The sequence below is a fragment of the Sinocyclocheilus rhinocerous genome, unplaced genomic scaffold (genome assembly GCF_001515625.1).
Source record: "Sinocyclocheilus rhinocerous isolate Xijiao unplaced genomic scaffold, SAMN03320098_v1.1 scaffold600, whole genome shotgun sequence".
Classification (NCBI taxonomy): Eukaryota; Metazoa; Chordata; class Actinopteri; order Cypriniformes; family Cyprinidae; genus Sinocyclocheilus; species Sinocyclocheilus rhinocerous.
The window spans coordinates 95,595-120,350 of NW_015653464.1; the positions used below are offsets into that span (position 1 = coordinate 95,595).

Consider the following 24,756-nt stretch of genomic DNA (forward strand, 5'->3'; position numbering starts at 1 on the left):
ACATGATCCTTCAGAAATCATTCTAATATGATGATTTGCTGCTCAAAAACATTTTTTATTTATCAATGTTGAAAACATTTGTGCTGCCTAACATTATAAATGTCTTTACTGTCACTTTTGATTAATTTAATGCATCCTTGCTCAATTTCTTTTGAAAAAATGAAAAATAAAATCATTCTTACTGACCCCAAAATTTGAATTGTAGTGTATTTTCTCTGAAAAGTCTTCTTAGCTTACACCATTTTAGATATTTTTATTGCATGGAAAACAAGACTTTTTTTTTTTGTGCAATGTGTAAGCATGATTATATTTGCAAAAGCAAATATACTATCAATAAAGGAAACAACTTTTAGAAAGACCGAGATATCATAAGTTGGAGAACAATCATCAGAGACAGTGTAACAGCATCATGCTTGCAATGTTATTTTGGAGGTCATAGTTCAGCTGCAGGCATCTTGTACCCCATCTCTCATTGACTCTCTCCTACAGTACATTTTATGGCTCTTTTCAAGCCCTCCTGCCTGGTTGTCATGGAAACATATCTGCTTTTTGATTTGATTTAGCTAAAGCACGCTACAACGTTCATTCGTTTAAATGTCAGCATGGCTTCCCTGTAGAGAAGGAGATTCATTTATGCACGAGGCTCGGTTTTGTTCTCTCTCCTTTAATGCACCTCTGTTACCGCTGGTCCGCAGTAGTATCTACCTCTATTGCCGGGACAAAACTCTCTCAAATGAATATCCCATAAACTTTTAATATGCCAGCGCTGTGTCTGAAAGTCCTCTGATGACCTCATATGGAGCAGATTGTGATTAGAAATGATTGTTGATCTGTTTTAGACTCCCTCTGACCGTATTCCTCTGAAACTGCCAACATGAACGTAGAAAATCTCCCCTGGAAAGTTTGCTTACATTGTATGACTCATGCATGAGCTGGAAGGGGGAAGGGTCCGTCCATGTGTGTGTGTGTAAGTGTGTAAGTGTGTGTGTTGGAGTTAGTCAGGGTGGAACCAGCAATCACAGTTCATGGGAAAGGAAAGAACAGGCAAGGTTTCAGATGTGACGACACCCTTCTTGAACAGACACACACATATACACAAAGACTGCATTTGATTATAGTTGGACGCTAGGGAGGTTTTGGAAAGCAGGAGGGGTATTTCAGGAAACTCCTAAATCGTTACTCCAGCCACAACTTGGCAGCACGTGATTGGCTAGCACTGTATTCACATGACTTTGCTGTGCTGTGGAGACTGGGGTCCTGTAGCTGGGAACACAAAGAAAAAAGGCAGAGAAAGAGGAAAGACAATGGAATTTGAGGCAGATTCAGTGACCTTGCGCATAAATCAAACATTTCAGAGGTATGACCGGAGAGAAAGTTCAGTAGGACAAAAGAGTGTAAAGAGAAAGAGAACAATGTGAAAACACCAAAGATGTCTAATCTAGTTATGAACTGGGGATCCAGTGTCTATTTTAAACATGCACTTGAACACTTTCTGTGGCGTTTATACAGGATGCGTTCTTCCATTTCGTAGTGTTTTAAGATGCTGTGCATCAGGTTAAACATTGTAGAAACATGTTGAAATCCGTGCTCCATTTCATTGTGTTCAGTGTAGTTAAACGAAAGAACGCGTCCTGTGCGAACGGCCCATTAATTGTGCTGTAATCAACAAACCTAATATATGAGCTCCATCTGCTGGTCGAAGAGTGTAAATAACTTTTAATTTCCTTTTTGTTCAGTAATGTTTTATGGATGATGATGATTTAACCCTACAATGCTCAAAAGTTTTTTATATATAGTAAAATGGTAATATTGGGAAATATTGCAATTTAAAATAACTGTTTTATATTTTATTTTAAAATGTAATTTATTCCTTCCTATCAGAGAAAAGCTGAATTCAGCATCATTACTCCAGTCTTCAGTGTCACATGATCCTTCAGAAATCATTCTAATATGCTGATTTGCTGCTCGAGAAACCGTTAATTGTTATCATAAGTGTTGAAGACGGCTGCTTAATATTTTTGTGGAATTCGTGATACATTTTTCAGCTTTCTTTGATGAATAGAAAGCTTAAAAGTATAGCATTTATTTGAAATAAAAATATTTTGTAACATAAACGTCTTTTGATGCTGTCACTTTTTATCTTAAATTCTTTCGAAATAAATAAATAAATGATGTCATGTTTCTATCAACACTCACATTTGTAGTATAATTTAGTCCATTTGTTAATGTTGGCATATTAAACATCATGTTTATGTTCAAAGTTATATTTGTAATAATGTTTTAGATTTGTATGTTCTTATTTATATAAGAAATTAAATAGCAGTTTAAAAAGCAACAAAAACTAGTTTTCATTTAGCAGATATTAGTGCATAATATAAATTATCGTTAAAATGCATTTATTTACTGTTATAAATGGTTAAAAAAGGTAGGTATTATGTATTTATTAGCAGTGTTGGGAAGGTTACTTTGGATAAGTTAAATAAGTTACCTTATTTAAAATGTAATAAGAAGTTTAACTATTTTAATTACTTTAATAAAGTAATGTAACTGATTACATTTGATTACTTTTCTAAAAATTAAATTTCTAAAAAAAAATCTCAATTAATCATTTTCAAACATTTAGGGCAGGCAGAGTTAACCTTAAAGTAGTACTCAACTCTGATTACTGTCAGACTTTCAAAATCCTTCATCACTTGAATTAAAGATGATTATTAAATATTTTAATAATTTAATTTTAAAGCACATCCTTCACAAAACCAGACTTTAGCACCTCTTTTTAGTTTAAGATCGTTCTGAGGTTAAATACAGATTTAAAATCATAACAAGATATAGTTTAATAGCTACAATACTGTTTTTGAAATCAAATCTTTGCATGCTATGACACAAAACATTGGTGTCTCATATTTTAAAGCAGTCAATGCAATTTGGGAAAGAAATCATATCAGTGTGTGAAAATATTCCGATTTAAACCCCCTTTGTAATCATTAGCATTTTCAGAAGTAACTGTAACTTAATTACATATTTTTTTCTCAGTAACTGTAACAGATTACAGTTACATTTATTTCGTAATTAAATTACGTAACGCCATTACATGTTTATTAGATATGCTTTTGCACCTTGTGGGACACACATTTGTTAGCATGAGAGCTTGCTGTTCCAAATCTGTAGTTGTCCTAGTTTTGAAGGAGAACCGCTAGTTGTCAGGGAAACTGGTGGCAGGAGGCTCTCTCAGGAGTGTTTGGAGTGGAGAGAGTTCGGTCATTTTCGGAGATAGTTATCAATCTTCTGTCCCCAGACACCGACAAACACTGTGTGTGAGAGAGAAACAGCAAGTATAAGTGTGTTTGCCTATGTTTGTGGTGAAAGTGAATTTGTGGTCCTGTACCTGTGCTAGTTTCTGTTTCGAGAGCTTTTTAGTTTAGTGGCTGGTTTCATGAGATAGCAAACCACAAAACATCTTTTACAAAGAAAAAGTGAACGTTATGCATACTAAATATAGAGATGCAAGTTCGCGTTTGTATGTTATTATGATTAGGTGTTAACTGCACGTTAAAAAATATTAAAGTTAGCCGCAGTCGCCTTCTGGTGGTGAGAATCTGTATGTGCACATACTTATTTTATTTCTGCCCAGTACCTAATTAGAGTTTGCAGCTGTGTTTTATTGATGGTGTTTATTTCTGTGTGTTTCAGCAGGAGGCTCAGAGCAAATCAAAGGTGTGTGCTAATGTGTTCTGTGGTGCTGGGAGAGAGTGTGCCGTGAATGAGAAAGGAGAGCCCAGCTGTCTGTGCATTGAGGTAAGGCCTCTTTTCAAAGAAATTCATGAAAACCTTCTGGAAGAAATATGCAGGCTTTAGACTAGTGAACTTCCTTGACTTTTATTCCTTTGGATGACTGGATGAGGAATTTTAAACATTTCAGAGCGACTGCAGTCAATGCACTTACTACAAAGCAATTTCTAGCTGATGAAATATTTAAAGCGGAGTAAATCTAGAAAAAAAAGTATATTGATGCTGGAAATTTTAATGACTTTCAGACATTTTTGGTTTTGTATGACTGGGGAAACACTGAATTGTGAAAAGAAGTGCATTTTAGCCTACTTCTAAAAACAGATATACTCATTGTGGAAATAAAATCATTAAAAAATATATATACTTAAGTACAAACTGAATGTAACATTTACAGACATTTAAGTGCATGTTAATTGCAAATAAATTAAATCTATATTAAATGCAACTAGCTGAATTTAAGAGTGCTTTTTGGCATACTTAATAGGTCTTACATACATCTGTATATGTAATTTCATAATTGCTTGAATTTGCTTCTATTATATGACTCTGAAATATGGTTAAAGTGTACTAAACTAAAATATAATTTTATGCTATTTCTGTTGAAACTTGTATGTCATGTATTTAAATATATTTTTATTACACATTTTTAATTATGAAATTGCAGTTTAGTACATTGAAATAAATTAACTTTAAATGTAATAGCGATTAACATTCTTCAGTAAAATTATAATCAAGTACGTTATATGTGTTTTAGTATGTTAATCAACACATCAAAAAAAGTGTGTGTTAAAATGATTATAGATTATTGAAACAATGATTTAAAATATTGTTTGAGGTAAAACTTTTAATCTGACATTATTCCAAAGTGCACTTAAATGTTTTAGGAAACATTCATGAAAGTGTGCTCTCTTTAAGACTTCTATTTCATTAATAATATCTGCTCTTACAGTTTTTCTTTAATATACTGTACTTTTAAGATTTTCAAGTACACTACAAGTGCACTTCTTTCACCATCAATAAATCCTCACCATTAGAAACTTTTCCCTTTCCTGATGTTTTTCCACCGTCATAGCAAATATTAAGTTGATCTGCGTTGCTGACGCATTATTATTAGGCTTATTGTTAGAGTAGTTCTGAACAATGTCCTGAACAAAGTGTCAAACAGTTTCATATAATAACAGTAGTGTGTGTGGGATTGGGGTCATGTGTGATATATATACCATGTCGTGTGTCTACTCAGCTCAGCAGATTATACAGCAAAAATATTCCATATAACACACAGACATTCAGCCTATTGTCCCGCCACCAGCCGGCCCCATGCTTTCATATTATTACAGGCTTAATGTGGGCTTCCAGCCAGAGGCGTGAGAAACATTTAACTACAGCCACCGTGTAACATTCAGTCGTCATCCTTTTAATGTATATATACATTTTTCTTGCTTGCAAGGTTCAGATTTTGATGTGGCAGTTAATAGGAAATAGTTAAAATTGTTGTGTTGTTAACAGTATGTTGTGTTCTCCTGCAGCAATGCAAGCCTCATAAGCGCTCAGTGTGTGGCAGTAATGGAAAAACATACCGTAACCACTGCGAGCTGCACCGTGACGCCTGCCTTACTGGACTCAAGATCCAAGTAGCCCATGACGGACACTGCAAAGGTGTGTGGAGACTAACATGCAGGAAAACAGGAATGAACTGCAGGCATGCAAGCTAATATAGACTGGAAATTCCTTTCTGCTTCCTGTGAAAATTATTACATGTGCATTGCTTTTGCAAGAACTTGCTAAGATAGCCAAGATAGAAATATTATTCTTAGCTTAAGAACTAAGCTAAGATTTGTGAGTGACTCAAGTCTGATCATAACTTGTTATCGTCACATTATAATAAAGATACAATATAATCTTTAGAAAACAATTAATCCGCAGGGTGTTTGCAGTGGTAATTAATATCTGGAGAAATTTTAGTTACCAGTTGTTAAACATGCATGCACAAATATCATCACTTAGCAAACAAAACTCACCAGCAGTGAGCATTATTTTAGTTAAAAAGTGTAACTATGAAAAAAATGACTATAAAAACATCACAAAATAAACCAATTAGAACAAAAATGCACCACGATTTAACCTAAGAACCAACATAGTACTATGGACATCACAATATTATAGTTAATCTGTAATTATACATATATTTACATACATGCTTAATAGAGAGCCCTCAATAAAGCCCTCAAAAATAAATGCTCATGGTTTCGAAGCGAGCTTGTGGAAAATGTTCACATCCTTATCATTCATTGGTGTAAATGCATTAATGTAAATATCAATTGTAATTGGCAATAATGGTTTTCTTTTTTCTTACATTATAATGGTCATATATACACACTACTGTTCAAAAGTTTGAGCGCATTAAGATTTTTTTATGTTTTTGAAAGTAGTATCTTATGCTCAGCAAGGCTGTATTTATTTGATCAAAAATACAATAAAACTGTAATATTGTAAATATTACAATTTAAAATAACTGATTGAATATGTTTTAAAATGTAATTTATTTCTGATGCAAAGCTGACATTTCAGCATCATCACTCCTGTCTTCAGTGTCACATGGTCTTTCAGAAATCATTCTAATAAATAGAGCATAAGCTTCATCACACATTTCTGCTGAATAACAAGATAAAACAACAGAGGAACATCATGTATTAATTCATGTAGACATATCCACCTGCTACGATCCATTGGGAAGAGTTTATCTGACTGGAACAGGACGTTCTCTCTAGTTCTTACTACTGTACTCGTCAGTCGACCTCTTAGACTTATTACCATCTCAGCAGAGAGCGTTGGACGTTGGACATACGGTGAAATCCAGGTCTCATTCTGATATCATGTTATTCTGACCCTTATATTCTTGCATTACGACATGTTTGAGGTGACACTGTAACCTCTTATCTATATTTGATGCAAGCAGCTGCTCAAGTGATAACCAAGGGAAGATTCAGCTATAACTGCATGCAGATTGTTCAGCGGTGAGGCATCGCTCCACTCACGGTTATCTTGTTTATCTTGTCTCCTACAGAGAAGAAGCAGGAGAAAGCCGCGGCCAGCCCAGGTGAGTTGCATTATGACCGCGGGCTCAGAGCCAAGACTCTACTTATCTGCCTGCTGCACAGATTACCATTAATTACCAACTTATTATGAGCTCGTAGATACTGAGAGCAGACATAACCTCTCTGACATGGCTACAGTGGAATTACTTGTGCACTGTTTAGATGTAGAAAATGTATTTAACCTCTTAGGATCCAGTTTTTACTATTTAGTCTTTGCCGTTGTTATGTTGTTGTAGTATTTGGAGCATGAGTTTATTGTGTGTTCTCTATAGAGGACTTGAAGGAAAATTAAGACACTGTTAATTCACCAACCAATTTTAACTAATTTTGTTAGTTAAAGCACTTTAACATGCTTTTTGTAACAATTGATGGATGAAATATTGAAACAAATGGTTATTAAGATCTTTATATGGTGTATTTTTGTATGCACACTAGTATACATGCATGTCATAGCAGTGCTTACACTTCATAGGTCTTTAAAACAAACATGTTCTTTAGCATTTTGCCTCAGAAAATGTAACTTCCATTTAAATAGTTCATTTACTAACCCAGAATTCAAACACAATATTACAGAATGATTTGTTTATATAATTTGGTAACACTTTAAAATAAGGTTTGATTAGTTAAAGTTAGTTAATCCATAAGCTAACTTTAACTAATAATGAACAATACATTTGTTATAGTATCTATTGATCTTAGTTAACATAAGTTTATACAAATACAGCTGTCTATTGTTTGCTTACTATGTGTTAGCTCAGGCCCATTAAGATAATATTAACAGGTTTGACTTTTGATTTAAATAATGTATAAGTGTTGAAATGAACATAAATTAAGATTAGTAAGTGCTTTTAAAATATTTTAATTATTAATTAATGTTAAATAATCTAGTTAACAGATGGAACCTTACTGTAAAGTGTTTTTTATTCCTGATTTATTCCACATTTTGTGTAAATGCTGTTCCCAACCTTACACATACTAATTTTTCGCATTAACATTTTTATATTCTATAATACATTACTTATATTTTATCTTATATTTTACATTTTTATATAAACACATTTTGGGGGGTATCTTAAAATACAAAAAAAGCAGAGTATCATATATGTGAAATGTAAGTAATCTAAAGACAGCATGGAACAAAATTATTCTGTGCTTTGTAAACTTGCTATGGTTTTCCTGAGATATTTATGTAAGAATGTATTTTAAATTACAAATAAATATTTACAAAACAACATTACAGGATTACAAAATAATATACCTACACTTAAAGAAAAGTCTATAAAATAGGGCACAATGTACTTACTATCATGGAATTTTCTGTATTGATTTTTCACAGGTGTTTTACCTGTATTTTGAATTTACATTACATTGTTTTTATGTTTTGGGGTCCATAAACGTAACAGATAATGTCCTGGCAGAGAATTACCAGTACTTTTCCAGTTTTTTTCTTACAGTTTACTTTTTTTTCTTAAAATTGTTTTAATTCAAATATCAGACATTTATGAAATCAGACATGATATCACACATTTTAATACCCAAGGATAGGAAGTTGGCATCGCCAAACTCCCAAACATTTCGAAGAAGTCCTTTTCAAGATGTGCGAGTGGATCTCATTAATCAAACGTTCTCTGGTGAGGACAGAAATAAGTTGCTGGATCCTAAGAGGATAAACTAAATCTGACACATCCATTAACATGACTGATATGTATTTCTTTCTATTATCCTCTCATCTGGTGGCGTGTGTGTGTGTGTGTGATGTCTGAAGTTGTGTGTTATGTTGCTGACCGTACTGAGCTGCGCAGACGTGTGATCGACTGGCTGCAGACCGAGGTTGTTCCAGATGGCTGGTTCACTAAGGGCTCCAACTTCACTGATATCCTCCTCAAGTACTTCAAGGTGTGTGCAGACAGTCATTTACAACATTAAACCAGCAAGAATTTGTATAGAGAAGTATTTTAAGTCACAACCCACAGGCAACAACATAGTTTTTTCATGCACTGGTCAGTTTTGAGATTTTGGGCTATTTGTGTCTTATAATGTGTTGTTTCAGAGTTGAGAAAACATGAAAAATACATTTCAATCATGACAACTCTCTGAACATTTTAGCATGATGATAGATATGACAATGTTTATGTATTTGGTCTTGGCGGAACAGATCTGCTCCGCTGCTGCTGCTGAATTGCTGCTGCTGTTGGTTATTGCTGTAGTTGTAGATTATTGCTGCTGCTGCAAGCAAGTACAGGAACTTGCTACTGCCAAAGCATATGGCGATACGGTGCCATGAGTATTTAAGACATGCTGCTGCTGCACAAATAGCATATAAAATAACCCCGTAGCAGATCTATACAGGTGGAGCTGGGGAAGGTGGAGGGTTTCAGAGAACTCTGAAAGCGCGCTGCAGGAATCTCAAGTGAATGCTAGCCAGCCATATAAATGCAAGGCAGTAAGCTCATTGGCTGCATATGCTGCATGAACCAATCAGCTTGTGCCAAGTCATTTAACTCTCTGAATATCATCAGTTACGTTAACACCCCGTCAGAATGCGCCATCTAGATTTTCATGACTGAACTATATATATTTAAGTGTTTATTATATTTATCTATTTTTATCTGAAGAGTTCAGTTACAATACATAACTTCAAAGGTCGTTTTCTCAAAAATATTTTTTTTTTCATACACTGAGCCAGACATTTCAGTAGCCACTTCAGTAGCACTTACACCAAACTTTATTATTATTTTTTTTTTTTTTCAGTTTTATTTATATTCTGACGTTTTTTACAAGGGGGTTTGTTCATGTATCATTCACCTGACATTAACATTTTATTCCTAAAAACATGGTGCAAAAGTATTTATTTTCTTGCTGTTTTGAGTCTGGCTTTCAAGTGTTCTTGAACATTATGCAAATTAGTGCATAGTTAATTAAACAGTTAGATGACTTATTTGCATATTTATGCAATTTCATTACAAAAAAAAGTCTGCAATTCTTAATGTAATCAATCAACTAGTGAAGTATGCTTGTGTTTATTAGTTATTTTTTTTACCCAATTTTTACCCTATTCATCTGGATGTCTTGGCTAGACATTTCAAAAATGTTCTCAAAATAACATATAAAGCCCAACAATATGCAGAATTATTAACATCATAACAGAAGCAGAACATATGTGAACATTTTGGTTTCCAAATGTCTATAAATGTACAAACACAAATGTTTGATGACTGACTGAAGCATATTCAGTGTATTTCAGTGAAAGAAATGACATTTTTTGCAGCATAAAAGCAGCCATTTGCTTTGGTCCCTTCATCGTCAGGGCTTTGTGTATATTACCCTCCAGCAGGCAATCTCTGCGCCCTCCTGCCGCTCTTCAAAGTGCCTTCAGGACGCGCCACATCATTTCTCTGACAGGCGTGTATAAATACACCTAAAACGACTTCTGTTTGCATAGCAGCAGTTCAGGCAGTCATGCTTTTTTGATGTTTCAATATTAGCTCACCTTTGCACTTAGAGAGCTGAAGAACAAGCCTGTACAGCTGTCAGCACAATCCATACATCTGACTGAACACTATCACCAAACCAATAATCCATATGCTTATCAAATCAGCTTTATCTAAAATAATTAAAGGGACAGTTCACCCAGAAATGAATTTCTGTTATTATCTGTATGACTTTCTTTTGTGGAACACAAAAATATATATATTTTTTTCCATACAGTGGAAGTCAGTGGGGTCAAATGTTGATTTGGACCCCACTGACTTTAATTGTATAGACCAAAAGAGCGAAAACATTACACAAAATATCATCTTTTGTCTTCCACAGAAGAAAGCGTTTTTTCAGGTTTGTAACAACATGAGGGTGAATAAATCATGCCAGAATTGTAATTTTTAGGTGAACTATTCCTCCAGTTGGTGGAAGTTCGACTCAATCATAAACATGTCCTTTACCTCTTGTTTATTGGTGAACATGTCAAAATCAGCTGTACCAGGCAGAGTACATTCAGAGTACAGAGTACATACAGAGCACGATGTGTAAGTTTCAAAGTAGCTGATGTCTGTGGTCACATGATCACTGGTCTATGTGTCTGTATATCCTGAAGACTTTTCTATGGCTGTTTTAGGTGTCAGTGCATGTTTATCACTATAGATCTTTTCTACAGAATGGGATGACATGTTTCCACAGTTATTAACATTGGAAATATATATGACATCTTTCTCTCTTCTGACCAGTGTAATCAATCTCTCGATATTTTTCCTCTTTTGTAAAGTCATAGAAACACTGCCATTTTTTTTGCTATTGGAGCAAAAGTGAACACAATATTATTTGTTGTAGTTTCCATTCCCCACTATAGAAGTTTCCCCAAATATGATGACTTTTTTTCTTTTGAGAGCCCCGGAAATGTGAAAAGGGTCCATATGTGACCCTGGACCACAAAACCAGCCATAAGGGTCAATTTTTCAAAATTGAGATTTATACGTCATCTGAAAGCTGAATAAATAGGCTTTCCATTGATGTATGGTTTTGTTAGGATAGGACAATATTTGGCCGAGATGCAACTATTTGAATATCTGGAATCTGAGGGTGCAAAAAAAATCTAAATACTGAGAAAATCACCTTTAAAGTTGTTCAAATGAAGTTCTTAACAATGCATATTACTAATCAAAAATTAAGTTTTAATATATTTACAGTAGGAAATTTACAAAATATCTTCATGGAACATGATCTTTACTTAACATCCTAAGGATTTTTGACATAAAAGGAAAATCAATAATTTTGACCCATGCAATGTATTTTTGGCTATTGCTACAAATATACCCCAGCGACTTAAGACTGGTTTTGTGCTCCAGGGTCACATATATTGTAGCACACAATCTGGCTTCTTCTCTCATCTAGACCTGCTGCCATACACACATTTGCAGATGACTCGATAGATAGCTGAAATGATCAGATCATCAGACACATCAGTTATCAGAGCAAACGGCCCAATCCCATTTCAGTCTCATTTCCTTTTCCTCTCTTCAAATAATATACATATGATAACCCCACTGAAACTGCTACCTGACTGAAACTGAAGTGTGCAAAAATGATTTTTTTTGTCTCTTATAGAATTCTGATAACGGAGACTCTCAGCTGGATTCTGCAGAGCTGCTCAAGTTCATTCAGCACAATGAAACAGCAGTTCAGATGAACTCTTACGCTGAAGAGGAGAACAACCGCCTGCTCAGGTTAAAACACACACACAGTCACATAATCACACATGCGCATATGTACACTACCGTTCAAAAAGATGGGGTCAGTAAGAATTTAATTTTAAAAAAAAAAGACTTTTACACTGTTACAAATATTTTACTTGAAATAAATGTTGTTCATTTTGAACGTTCTCTTCGTCAAATAATTTTTCCTGAAAAAATAAATAAAATAAAATAATTAAAAATGTGTCCACAAAAATATTAACCTGCACAACTGTGATAATAGTAAGAAATGTTTTTGAGCAGCAAATCAGTATATTAGAATGATTTCTGAAGGATCATGTGACACTTAAGACTGGAGTAATGATGCTGAAAATTCAGCTTAAGCAGGAATAAATTACATTTTTTAATATATTAAAATAGAAAACAGTTATTTTAAATTGTAATAATATTTCACCATATTACTGATTTTAGTCAAACTTTTTACTATATTTTTGATCAAATAAATGCAGCTTTACCGACCTCAAACTTTTGAACAGTAGTTTACAAAATGCAGTCTGTTGTGACACATGCTGGTTTCCTCTAATAAAAACCAAATCTGCAATATTTTAACACAACTGTTCATTGGAATGCAAAAGAGAGGCTATGATATAGTTCAAAATATAATCTTTTCTAAATGAGGAGTGAATTTATATTTTTGAGAGAACAATCCCTAGCCTACACCATAGTTATAATCATCTCCGTCACATTGGACTTCTTCCTGTTTCTCTCACAGTAGAGGTTATGTGAGTTTGTGTCCATCCGTCTGTCAGGATGAGCCAGAGGGGGAAAAAACTCCATCTACAAACAGTGATAAAGCCAAGCAAACATTTCACTGCATATCCGGTTAGCTAGATAGTGTATTGGAAACACAAACAAGTCTTGTATTTTTGACCCTTGTGATCACATCTGAATAAAATGTGTATAAATGATCCCTACATGTATCTCTCAGGAGCCTTTGTGTGGACGCTCTTATTGAGCTCTCAGATGAGAACGCCGACTGGAAACTGAGCTTTGATGAGTTCCTCAACTGCCTGAAACCAGGCTTCAACCCTCCTGAGAAGAGTGAGTCTCTGTCTGTCTTGCTTCAGTCTGCACCAGCATGGAGTTTACAAAGTCTTTGTTGAGCCAGCAGGCAAAAGTCCGAAATGTTGTTGCATCCAGAAACTCTGAGCAGCACAAAAACACATGACAGCTGAAATTCAAGCCACATATGTGAACAAACGATTCCATCACTTGCATAATGACAACGTGGACAGTCAAGATTTATTAGCAGTGTAAACAACTTTTACTGTCAAGGAGCAATTGTAATTCCTTTGGAGTTGGCCGTTTTGCTTCCTTATTGAAGTTCCTTCTTATATTCAAAGTTACATTCCAGAGTTTTCCCAGAATTGTAGTTCTGTGAGGCAGAGAGGGAGCGAACGCGGGGTTTTCCGCTCTTCCACAGAATGTTCCTCAGGCTCCACATGCAGAACTAGGAGAAAGTTCAGTGGGAGGAGCTGCCTTCTCTGGCATCGTATGAAGCAACTTTTACACATGCAAACTCAAAACCAGTGCTGATGTTGATAAATGAAAGTTGAAAGACTAAAATGACTAAAACTACTATATAAAAATAAACTAAAGTTAAATAGAGATATTAAAAACAACAACTTATAGAAATGACAAAAACAAACTACTAAAACCAATTCAAAATGTACTATAATAATATATAAACAATACAAAAAAATAATCCTGCTCAGAACATAACCTCTGTGTGTCACAGGATATAAAAAGGACATACTAGAGAAGAATATAAAGATCAGAAGAAGGATATATGACATTTATAAATTCTGTTGACAGTAAACTATAGCATTCATAGCAGCATTGCTGTGTCATATCAGATCAGAATCAAAAGCAGATGTCCTGGCTTCTGCTTTTGATTTGACTTGCCATGATGGTTGAGAAATCCTCAGAAGAAGGATATATGACATTTATAAATTCTGTTGACAGTAAACTATAGCATTCATAGCAGCATTGCTGTGTCATATCAGATCAGAATCAAAAGCAGATGTCCTGGCTTCTGCTTTTGATTTGACTTGCCATGATGGTTGAGAACCACACTCTTCAGTCATGTTCATTTACCCCAGTTTCTCCTGGATGGTTGTAGCAGCATAGTCATTCCACAGTAATTTCCTGGTTTGTATTTGGGAATCTGGGACACAGGCATACAGTTTTTTGGTTGCAGACACAGCCATGCAATGCAAGCCTTTCAAATGGTGATTTTCAGACAGCTTTTGCTGATTTCAGCTTAGTTTATATAGTGTTGGTAATCAAGATAAAATTTTTGGAGCCTCATTTTGAAAATCATTGTGGTAACATGGTTTGTGTTATCACAGAGTGTGCTCTGGAAGATGAGACCTATGAGGATGGAGCCGAGACGCAGGTGGAGTGCAACCGCTGCGTCTGCGCATGTGGAAACTGGGTCTGCACTGCCATGACTTGTGATGGTGAGTTGAAATCACCAAATTCATGATAGAAAAGGAGAGAGTGGGGTAAGCTGTGCCAGTTTGCTCTCTAGTCAAAGCGAAAGAAGACTGGGACCTAATTATATTTCAGGAAGCATCAATAATAAAGGCCATAGAAATATGACTTGTCACCCCCGCATGAGCAGTACTGATTCCATTGTATAATAAACTGAAAATGAGACCGACTCTCTCCACAGAGAAAACCCCAGTTATCGACACTGATGGGGATCAGGAGATGACTGAAGAGGAATGGACCCGCCGTGTGGCTGAGCTCAACAAGCATCAGGTCAGCTGACTGACTTCATTCACAGCAAATTAATCAGTAATGTCAATATCTATCCTTGAATGTCCTGTCTAATAAAGGCTAAAAATGCCATAAATAAATAAATACATTAATATTTCATTCAGCACTGGAAAAAAATTAATAAAACATACACTACCAAAAAAACCTAAGAAATTAATATTTACATCTATTCAGCAGTGATTAATTAAATTGATCCAAAGTGACAAAGACATTTGTAATGTTCCAAAAGAGTTCTGTTTCAAATAAATTCTGTTCTTTTATAGTTTCTATTCATATTTTAAACTTACTGACCCCAAACTTTTGAACAGAAGTGTAATTTAATCAAATTAAAAACAATTTACCAAATATTTTAACCTGTTTAATCCCAATTTTTTTTTTCAGAAATGAAAATATCCAAATGATGTGTCATTATTAACCATTTAAAAATAATATATATTTTTTTAATTTTGGGGGGGGAAAGTGTGTGAAAAATTGTGTTTTATGGTCGGTGGGATAATGTGGTTACTGAATTAACATATTTCTGCAGTCATAAAAATTGTTATATATTTCAGCCCAGCTATTTGAAACTCTGTTTGATCACATTCTAGGGTTACAATTATGCATAAAAACCCTTATACAACACTGATAGCAATGCTGAGATAAAATGCAAAAAAAAAATACAGCCCTCAACATATTTCAAAATTGTTACTTTATTGTATCATATATCATAAAATCATTATATTAGTGCTACCAGTATTACAACATCAATATTGTAACTTATTTGTAACATTTGAACTTTTAATTTAGTGCAATATTTTGTGATTGCAACATTTTAGTGCATTTTTCACTAACAACTGCAATTGGATTTTTTGTATACCTAAATTCACTGTTATCCCACCGGTCACAATTGTGACCATCAACGTGTTTACTGATTCTATGACCACACTCAACAAATTTCAGTTGTGAATTCATATATTTATACTAGACACCTTAAAGCTAATGTGGACCAAAAATCTTTGTCATATCTTTATGCCAAAATACTTTACTAGCCTTTTGTTTTGGACCTTTGATGCAGTTATCATCTTCTTATGGTGGAAACAGGAAATAAACTGCTCTGGTCATGTGACAATTTGCACTAACCGTGTGAAACTGAAAATATTTTAAACATCAAGTAAGCTAAGTTTCTCTGTGTGGTGCTGCCTGTGTTTAATCTTCGAAACTGGTCACTTGTGGGCTTCCATTTTAAAGGGGTCATATGATGCGATTTCAATTTTTCCAGAAACAATAATGTACAGTATGTGGAAAATAATGTGTTTTTTGAACCTTAAACCGCATAAACACATTTCATTACACCAAATACACAAAATAATGTTCTTTTTAGTAGCATCATATGACCCCTTTAAACATTACAGTTATGCCTTACAAGATAGCATTCAGAAAATGTGTTTTTACTTAGTGTTTATTACTTCACATAATGTGATGCAGGCACACAGACACTGAATCCCTCAGTAAAACTGGAGCTTGCTGATTTAAGGAGAATTTTATGCCCTCACACTTATGCTCTTAAAATAAGTCAAGTGAAGTAACATTAACCACAAAATCATGGGACTTGCATAGTAAGTGGTGTATTGATGTGTAGATATCATTGATACAAAAATCCAGAACTGGCTAGTTCAAGTCCAGGCAGGTTTCCCTGAGCCTGAGGCAGGACTTAAGTTTGTCATTTCAACTGACTAATACACTGTTTAGAGGCTGTAAACTGCAGGTGGTGACCTTCCTCGTGGGCTGTTACATGTCATTTTACTAACTGCTTTTTGATTTTCAGAGTGAAATATAAGCTGATGCAGTCAGTTTGATTGCCTGAGGCAGACTTATAACGTTTTCCCTCCTTCAGGAGACTGTGGAGAAGATGAAGACCAGCACAAAAGAGGTCTAAAACAGGACCGAGACACGAGGAGGGAGATGACGTGGACGAATTCCTCTCCTACTGATCACAGTCAGGATTCCTGAGATTATGTACTGTTAATGGAAGAATCACACCGTTTTCTATAGATAGGTTATTACTTTTATTGCTATCCATACCGCATCTATTCTCTGGTTAATGTGTTTTATGTTACGGTTTGCTTTTCTACGTATTGCATTAGCTTTGTTTGTTCTTTTGTGTCTTTGAGTGCTGTAAATTGTTTGATTGTGTCACTCCAAACAGGCCTCAGCACTTTATAATGGGGGCCCTTCCCTTGTTTTATTCACTATTGTTTGATTTGATGTATCATTCTTTATACCATTTATTTGTTTGTCTATCTACAGTTATATGTGGACATATGTTGTTGTTGTTTTTTTTTGATTGAGACAATGGCAATAGAAGAAGAAAAAAAGAATAGGAAAGGGTTCGAGAGTGATGCTGAGAGAGCAAAACAACACAGGTTCATCCATCAAACTGTGATTTTAGAGCTTCAGAACGAGAGATATCCTTCAGTCAGATGGTAGATACTCGTGCTAGTAGGAGCTTGATGGATATAAATGCAAACTAAATGAAGCTAATCATGGCCGCTCTCTCTTTCACTCTCATCTTGAAGGCAGTCATAGTCTTGAGACCTTTCGTAAAGGTGCTAATGTTAGTATTCCTCTGTTTGCTGCTTTGCTCTCTTGCTTTAGACGGTAGATAACGCTCGGTAGGATATACAACACTAGAAGCAGAGACAGCGTGGCTCAGTGGAGAGAGCAGGCAATACCTTTGAATTTAATATCATTTTGGGAAAACAAACCCACCATGTTATTATTACTTGACAAACATGCTTTTTCTGCCATTAGCGACTTCGATTAGAGTAGATCACCTCCGTTAGTAGAAAACTGCTGCACAGATGCATTGGCTACGCTTGAGCTTGTATTTATATTAGTTGCTAGAGGCAGTTCATGCTGAAACTCTCACGCTGTGCTCAGTCCCACCAAGAAATGAACTAACAAGCCAGATTTATAAGAAATAAAGCAGTTGGGACTGAGTACAGATGGAGTGATCTGAAACCAAAGCCTGATGTTTAAATTGTTGTACGAAAACCTCCAGATGTACCACTACTCTGGACCCAGCAACTACTTTATACCTTTTACGTAAAATAACTGTCAGAATAAGGATTAGATTCGCTATTGCCTCTGTAGTGTAGTTGCATTCTTACCCACTCTAGAGAATTTGTGTGTATGTGTGCAAAATGCACTTGTGTGTGTGTTAGATCATTTAATTTCCACTATATTCCACTAACAGTACGGATCCTTTGTGGTAATGAGTGCCTTATATACACAAACTGTGTGCTATGGATGAAGTGGCTTCTTCTGTAGGTATAAACCACCTAATATAGGACACAGTGCACATGAATTTTCCAGTATTACGGTAGACAACTAGCAATTGCCTTTTATATGTCTGTATGATTGTCTTATTCAATGGGGCAGAATTAAAACATTTTATTGTAAAAACTCTTGTTCTGTTTTATTCATATTTACTTCTCTGATTATTATTTGAAATGTAATTTGTGCTAATAATAATGTAATAATAAAAATAAAAGGTTACAACCCTTTGATATCTTAAGCCTTACAAAAATGTATTCTGATCTATTGTGTGGATTTTTTATTTTTATGTTCCTTTTGGAAATAAATGGTATCCTGCATAACTGTTTTGAATGTGGCTTACATATTTCCCTCAATTCACAAGTGGCTATAAGATTTTGTTACATGAAAGACATACTATTGCACAGAAAAGCATTGTTTATAGGTTTTCATAATGTTTTAATGTCTGCGTTAATCCATTTATTTCGTTCCAATTTATAATTTCTAGTCAGTTTTTACAGATTTTACACCGGTAATTAGATTCAGTGGTCAATAAAATGCCATTAAATCACTGCTGATTGAAACTTTGCATCACTTCAACGTTTTAATTAATGTATAGTTTTCGATTTTAGTTTGTTGAATTAGACATATATAGTTTCTAGGTTTATTTGAGTATTATTTATAGACTATTATAGTATTTATTAATATTTTGAATTAACCTTTGTTTATATATTTTCAGCTTTCATTATAATTAAAGTGTATTTATTCATTTATTTTAGTTCTTGTTTCAGTCACTTTAGTAGGCTACTAGTTCCCAGCTAAACATTCCTATTTTTTTTAAATGCACTGCTGATTGAAACTTTGCGTCACTTCAACGTTTTAATTAATGTATAGTTTTCGATTTTAGTTTGTTGAATTAGACATACAGTGGGTACGGAAAGTATTCAGACCCCCTTAAATTTTTCACTCTTTGTTATATTGCAGCAATTTGCTAAAATCATTTAAGTTAATTTTTTTTCCTCATTAATGTACACACAGCACCCCATATTATAGTATTTATTAATATTTTGAATTAACCTTTGTTTATATATTTTCAGCTTTCATTATAATTAAAGTGTATTTATTCATTTATTTTAGTTCTTGTTTCAGTCACTTTAGTAGGCTACTAGTTCCCAGCTAAACATTCCTATTTTTTTTAAATAAGTTTTTATCTAATATTTATATTTTATAGCTTTATTTCAGTTACGATTTTAATAAATTTAGCTATAGCAAACACTGGTTTCTGAGGGAAACCAGTTACAAAGCATGACTAGTTTGACAAATATCCTAATAAATGTACTCCCTTGTAGTATTAAATCTATCTGTTAAAAAATAAACAGTCAAAGTTATGAAAACTCTGCCACCTCGAACTGACCCTATAGATAAAACAGAAGATGGATGGGTTACGAAAAGAAATTAACTGATTTCTATAATGAAATAAGCTGTGCTGGCATAACCAGCAAAATGACCCTAAAAACTAAAGAAAATAAATGCTTTTGATTAATTTCATGGATTTTAAAGATAAGAGACTGGATAAGTCGTTCTAGAAGAGAAGAAAGGAAAGTTTGTTCGAGTTATTTGTAGTATAAAACATGTTAGGCAACGCGATAGTTCTAGTATGGCAAGCCGTTTTAGCTTAAAATATTACCAGATCGTCCTAATTGCATTTTTACTAGTAACAATTAATTTAGAGAGCTCCATAATTAAATTCCTACTAGTAACAATGCCAATTAGAGAGCTCTCTAAATCAACTTTTACTAGTTACAATTACAATTAGACAGCTCTCTAATTTAATTAGTAACAATTATGATTAAAGAGCTCTCTAATTCAATTGTTACTAGTAACAATTTAATTATGGATCTCTCTTGAATTAAAGAGCTCTGCAATTACATTCTTACTAGGAAGAATTACAATTAGACAGCTCTTTAATGCAATTCTTACTAGTAACAATTGAATTATAGAGCTCTCTATCTGAATTAGAGAGCTCTGTAATTGGAATTCTTGCTAGTAATAATTGAATTAGAGAGCTCTCTAATTATAATTGTTACTACAATTGTTACATCACAGCCATATCACCCTGTAGCCCAAGACTGGTCGCCCACTGAAGCTAAGCAGGGTTGAGCCTGGTCAGTACTTGGATGGGAGACCTCCTGGGAAAACTAGGTTGCTGTTGGAAGAGGTGTTAGTGAGGCCAGCAGGGGGTGCTCACCCTATGGTCTGTGTGGGTCCTAGCGCCACAATACTGTCAACAAGCACCGTCATTCGGATGAGATGTTAAACCGAGGTCCTGACACTCTGTGGTCATTAAAAATCCAATGGCACTTCTCGTAAAGAGTAGGGGTGTAACCCCGGTGTCCTGGCCAAATTGCCACATTGGTGGTGGATGAGGAGACTCCCCCTCACAATGTAAAGCGCTTTGAGTGCCTAGAAAAGCGCTATATAAATGTTTATTATTATTATTATTGCTAGTAAGAACTGAATTAGAGAGCTCTGTAATTGGCATTGTTACTTGTAAGAATTTAATTGTAGAGCTCTCTAATTGAATTGTTACTAGTAAAAATGCAATTACGACGAGTAACGCTGGGAGTATTTTAAGCTAAACCGGCTTGCCATAGTTCTAGCAAAGGGTTAATACAGTCGGGCGGAGCCAAACTCCAGTGGAGCCCCGAAACATGAATGTTAAATTGTGAACGCTTGATAGACAGACCGTCTTTGATAATGACTGTAATGTGTGGGTTGCCAACCGCCAATAAACACCAAAGAAGAAGAAGAAGAAGACTGTAATGTGTAAATGCTGCCATTAGGCCGAGTTATTTAGGTTACACATGGAAGATCGGGACGCTTGGCGTTGGAAGTAAACTCGGACATAGTGTTGGGAAACAGCTTGAACCAGAAGAAAGGGGTCTTTTTTTCCGTTATCGGCTATTAAAATGGAGGGTTATGAAGGAGCCAGCAGCAGCGAGAGTGTTTTAGATCTGTCCCGTTTGAATCTGAACAATAATAGTTTGGACACGGTCAGCGAGAAACGACGGAAAGACACGAAGCAATTGTACCTGTGTTACAACCGATTGACGGTTTTACCCGAGTCCATCTCTTTATTCTCGAACCTGGAGTTTCTCGACATCAGTAACAACACGCTGTCGGTCATCTGCGAAGACATTACCCGACTGACCAAACTCAAAACCCTCATAGCCAAGAACAATCGTTTAAATGACTTTTCTCTGCCCAAGCACTTTGGCTCTCTGCAGCTGGAAGTGCTGAATTTTAGTGGGAACAGGTTTGAGGAGATGCCGAGCCAGTGTCTGCAGCTGCTGCGACTACAGTCACTGTCTCTGGGAGGAAACAGACTGAAGAGCATCCCAGCAGAGATTGAGAGTCTCACCAGGTAATGCACAGCACAAACATCTGCACGCACCTTGACTTTCTTAAAACACTGCACAGCCTAGCCTAGGGAGCTCACGTCGAGGCCGCCACTCTTTGGAGGACTGCCATACTACACTTTGCTCTTGTGGTTTGCTCGGTGTAATTAAAGTCTAATGATTAAATCGCCTAACTTCCTAGGTCATTCCCGTTAAGTGGTTCAGTGTCGCTAATCTTATGTGTCCTAATTTGTTGAACAAGATAGCAAACTCAAGAGTTTTAAAAATATATTAATTATATCGTAATATTAATTTCAAATAATTTCACAACCTTGAGCAGATGTTATTTTTGTAATGTACCTGAGTGTCAACTTCCTGGAGCATGACGTCATTGTGTGACGTCATGCTCCAGGAAGTGACATCATTTTAGGTAGGAAAGTGTATATCAGTAAGCGTAAAATGTAAATTGCTATAATGACTACAATGGTTATTTGATTTGACACGCATAAACTCACATCCTTGTTGCGGTAGTTATATGTATTTAACAATAGCTATGTTTACACGGAACCAAATGATGTTAGTAATAGTAATGTTAGATTGATGGCTAAATCGGACTGAAAATCAAATCCAATTGAGCTTGATCCAAATGAAATTTAGAGTGGATTGGAAGAGATGGTGTAGTATGATAAACAGGGGGAAAAAATAATCATGCAAACATTTGAAATTAATCCGACTTTTTTTTTTTTTTTAATCTGATTTAAAAATATCTTGTTCTCATAATGTTCACATAAATAGCAAATATTACTAAATATTTGCAAAAAAAAAAAAAGCTCTTCTGACATATAAGCATTCTTTTTAGATATGTGAGCCTGGACCACAAAACCAATCATAAGGGTCAATTTTTCAAAATTGAGATTTATACATCATCTGAAAGCTGAATAAATAAGCTTTCCGTTGATGTATGGTCTGTTAGGACAGGACAATATTTGGCTGAGATACAACTATTTGAATAAACTATTGGAATATGAGGGTGCCAAAAATCAAAATATTGAGAAAATCGCCTTTAAAGTTGCCCAAATGAAGTCCTTCGCTATGCATATTACTAATCAAAAATAAGTTTTAATATATTTAATGTAGGAAATTTACAAAATATATTCATGGAACATGATCTTTACTTAATATACTAATGATTTTGGCATAGAAGAAAAATCAATAATTTTGACCCATACCAAATGACCCCAATGTATTTGAATGAATGAATGATGCATTTATATAGCGCTTTATTGTGTATTGTTGTTCACCCAAAGCACTTTACAATCATGTGGTGGGGGGGGTCTCTCCTCAACCACCACCAGTGTGCAGCATCCACTTGGATGATGCGACTATTTTTGGCTATTGCTAAAAATATACCCGTGCTACTAAAAACTGGTTTTCCAGGGTCACATATGTCATCAAGGCAAAAGTGACTATTATCACGGTAGGGATGCATATTTGTGAAGTTTTGTTACCTGAATGTAAATATACCTAATGTGTTAGCATTTATGTAGCAACTCTCTCACTGATCAAATTGCTTCAACTCTTTATTTCAGTTTTATTGTCTTGTGTACATAATCAAGTTATAATTGTCTGGGTCTGAGACGCTTAAAATTTAAGTGTAAAATTAGCTATATAGACCAAAATCATTTTTTGAACCAGGCTGTAAACTTGTTTTTTTTTGCTGTAAAGTTGGGCATTTTAACATGGGGAGTCTATGGGATTGACTCCATTTTACAGCCAGCCTCTAGCGGCCAGTTGACGAATTACAGTTTAAGTCACTTCCGTGTTGGCTTCACGAGAGAGAGCGGGAGGTTGCCGCTTGGTTGGCCCGCATTACACACAGAGTTGGTCCTTTTCGAGAGATCTGGACCTCTTTTCCCTCTGCCATCTCTGCCTGCTGTGGCAATCGTAGAGACTAAGCCGAGATGGGCTGGCGAAAGGAATGAGGTATTGAAGCAAAAATGAATGCCTCTCTTCAGGGAGGACAACAAATGGACAAAGTGGCCAGTAGGGTAAAACACTAGAAGATCTCTCACTCGCTCCTTTGCTCTCAGTGCCTCATTCTTTTGGAGAGGAAGGTTTCCTTTCATTTCCATGGGAGGTTAAAAAAAGATTCTCAGCAATGAACTAAATCAACTCTTGAGATGAATCACAATGTTACAAACATTGATTTGAGGCAGAAAAGACAAAGGTACAAAACGATGTACTTAATAGTCATCTCATAAAGTGCTGGACGTGTGTTGTCTAGGACAGAAGTGTTTGTGATACAACAATCGGGATGTTTGCAGAAGATATCTCTGTTATCATGAAACACTGATCTGTATTGGCTTAAAAACAGCTGAAGGTGAGCGATTTCCTCATAGCCTTTGCGTGTTAGTGGTGATCTTTTTTGCATGTCTGCATTTCCTCACTGGAAGGCTTCCTACCAGGATAAGAAACCTATAGTTATCCTTTATCAGTGGCAGTAACCATAGGGCAGAATTACTATTGATTTTGAAGATACTTTAATACAGTTGTTCTTATTAGCAGGTCAGGGCCCACTAGGGGACATTGGCAAACTTCCAGGGAGGCCCAAATAAGTACAATTATTTAAATTTAGTTACAGTATACAATACATGAATGTACAACTGTGTTCTTACTGTGATTTTGTCACTATTTTGACATTGTTTTGTTTATAACATTTTGTCACAACCCTTCTCTCTCTCTAGCTTAGAGCTGTTGTATCTGGGCGGTAACCAGATCTCCTCCATCCCTGCTGAACTAGCTAACTTACCCTGCCTCAGTTACCTAGTTCTGTGTGATAATCGCATCCAGAGCGTCCCACCTCAACTCAACAGGTAAGTCTGAGATGTCACGCAAATACTTGCTAACAAAGTGTGTCTATTTGTCCTTTAAGGTTGCACGGTTTGAAAAACACATTTTGCAATTATTTTGAGGATAAGCATTTACAGAGGCGGACAGTAAAAAAGTACATTTACTTGAGTATTGTACTTAAGTGCACTTTTTGAGTATCTGTACTTTACTTGAGTATTATTTTTTCTGGGAACTTATGACTTTAACTTCACTACATTTGAAAGACAAATATTGTACTTTTCACTCCACTACATTTCTATCAAG

The 24,756-nt window shown here is 35.2% G+C and overlaps 2 protein-coding genes across 3 annotated transcripts in view; both read left to right on the forward strand.

The window, feature by feature from the left end:
• The window catches only part of LOC107715905 (follistatin-related protein 1-like), a 41,623-nt gene extending 23,786 nt beyond the window's left edge, over positions 1 to 17,837 (forward strand). The window contains exons 3-11 of one of the 2 annotated variants that reach the window (XM_016522160.1): positions 3,691 to 3,795; positions 5,316 to 5,445; positions 6,854 to 6,886; positions 8,650 to 8,780; positions 11,982 to 12,100; positions 13,056 to 13,168; positions 14,479 to 14,589; positions 14,805 to 14,893; positions 16,785 to 17,837. In XM_016522160.1, coding sequence (XP_016377646.1) covers positions 3,691 to 3,795; positions 5,316 to 5,445; positions 6,854 to 6,886; positions 8,650 to 8,780; positions 11,982 to 12,100; positions 13,056 to 13,168; positions 14,479 to 14,589; positions 14,805 to 14,893; positions 16,785 to 16,826 — 873 coding nt within the window. In that variant the 3' untranslated portion in view covers positions 16,827 to 17,837. The remainder of the gene's footprint in view (positions 1 to 3,690; positions 3,796 to 5,315; positions 5,446 to 6,853; positions 6,887 to 8,649; positions 8,781 to 11,981; positions 12,101 to 13,055; positions 13,169 to 14,478; positions 14,590 to 14,804; positions 14,894 to 16,784) is intronic. The other variant, XM_016522161.1, reaches the window with a different exon arrangement.
• A 3,065-nt stretch (positions 17,838 to 20,902) lies between these two features.
• Positions 20,903 to 24,503, forward strand: LOC107715899 (leucine-rich repeat-containing protein 58-like). The gene is made up of 2 exons (XM_016522154.1): positions 20,903 to 21,629; positions 24,348 to 24,503. The coding sequence occupies exons 1-2, from the start codon at positions 21,175 to 21,177 to the stop codon at positions 24,478 to 24,480; spliced, it is 588 nt and encodes a 195-aa protein (XP_016377640.1). The 5' UTR covers positions 20,903 to 21,174; the 3' UTR covers positions 24,481 to 24,503.
• Positions 24,504 to 24,756: the final 253 nt, after the last annotated feature.

Bases quoted from the DNA above. Each gene is read 5' to 3' on its own strand.
- LOC107715899 (XM_016522154.1), top strand. From the start codon at position 21,175: ATGGAGGGTTATGAAGGAGCCAGCAGCAGCGAGAGTGTTTTAGATCTG. The intron at 21,630-24,347 runs GTAATGCACAGC...CTCTCTCTCTAG, and splicing joins GAGATTGAGAGTCTCACCAG to CTTAGAGCTGTTGTATCTGG.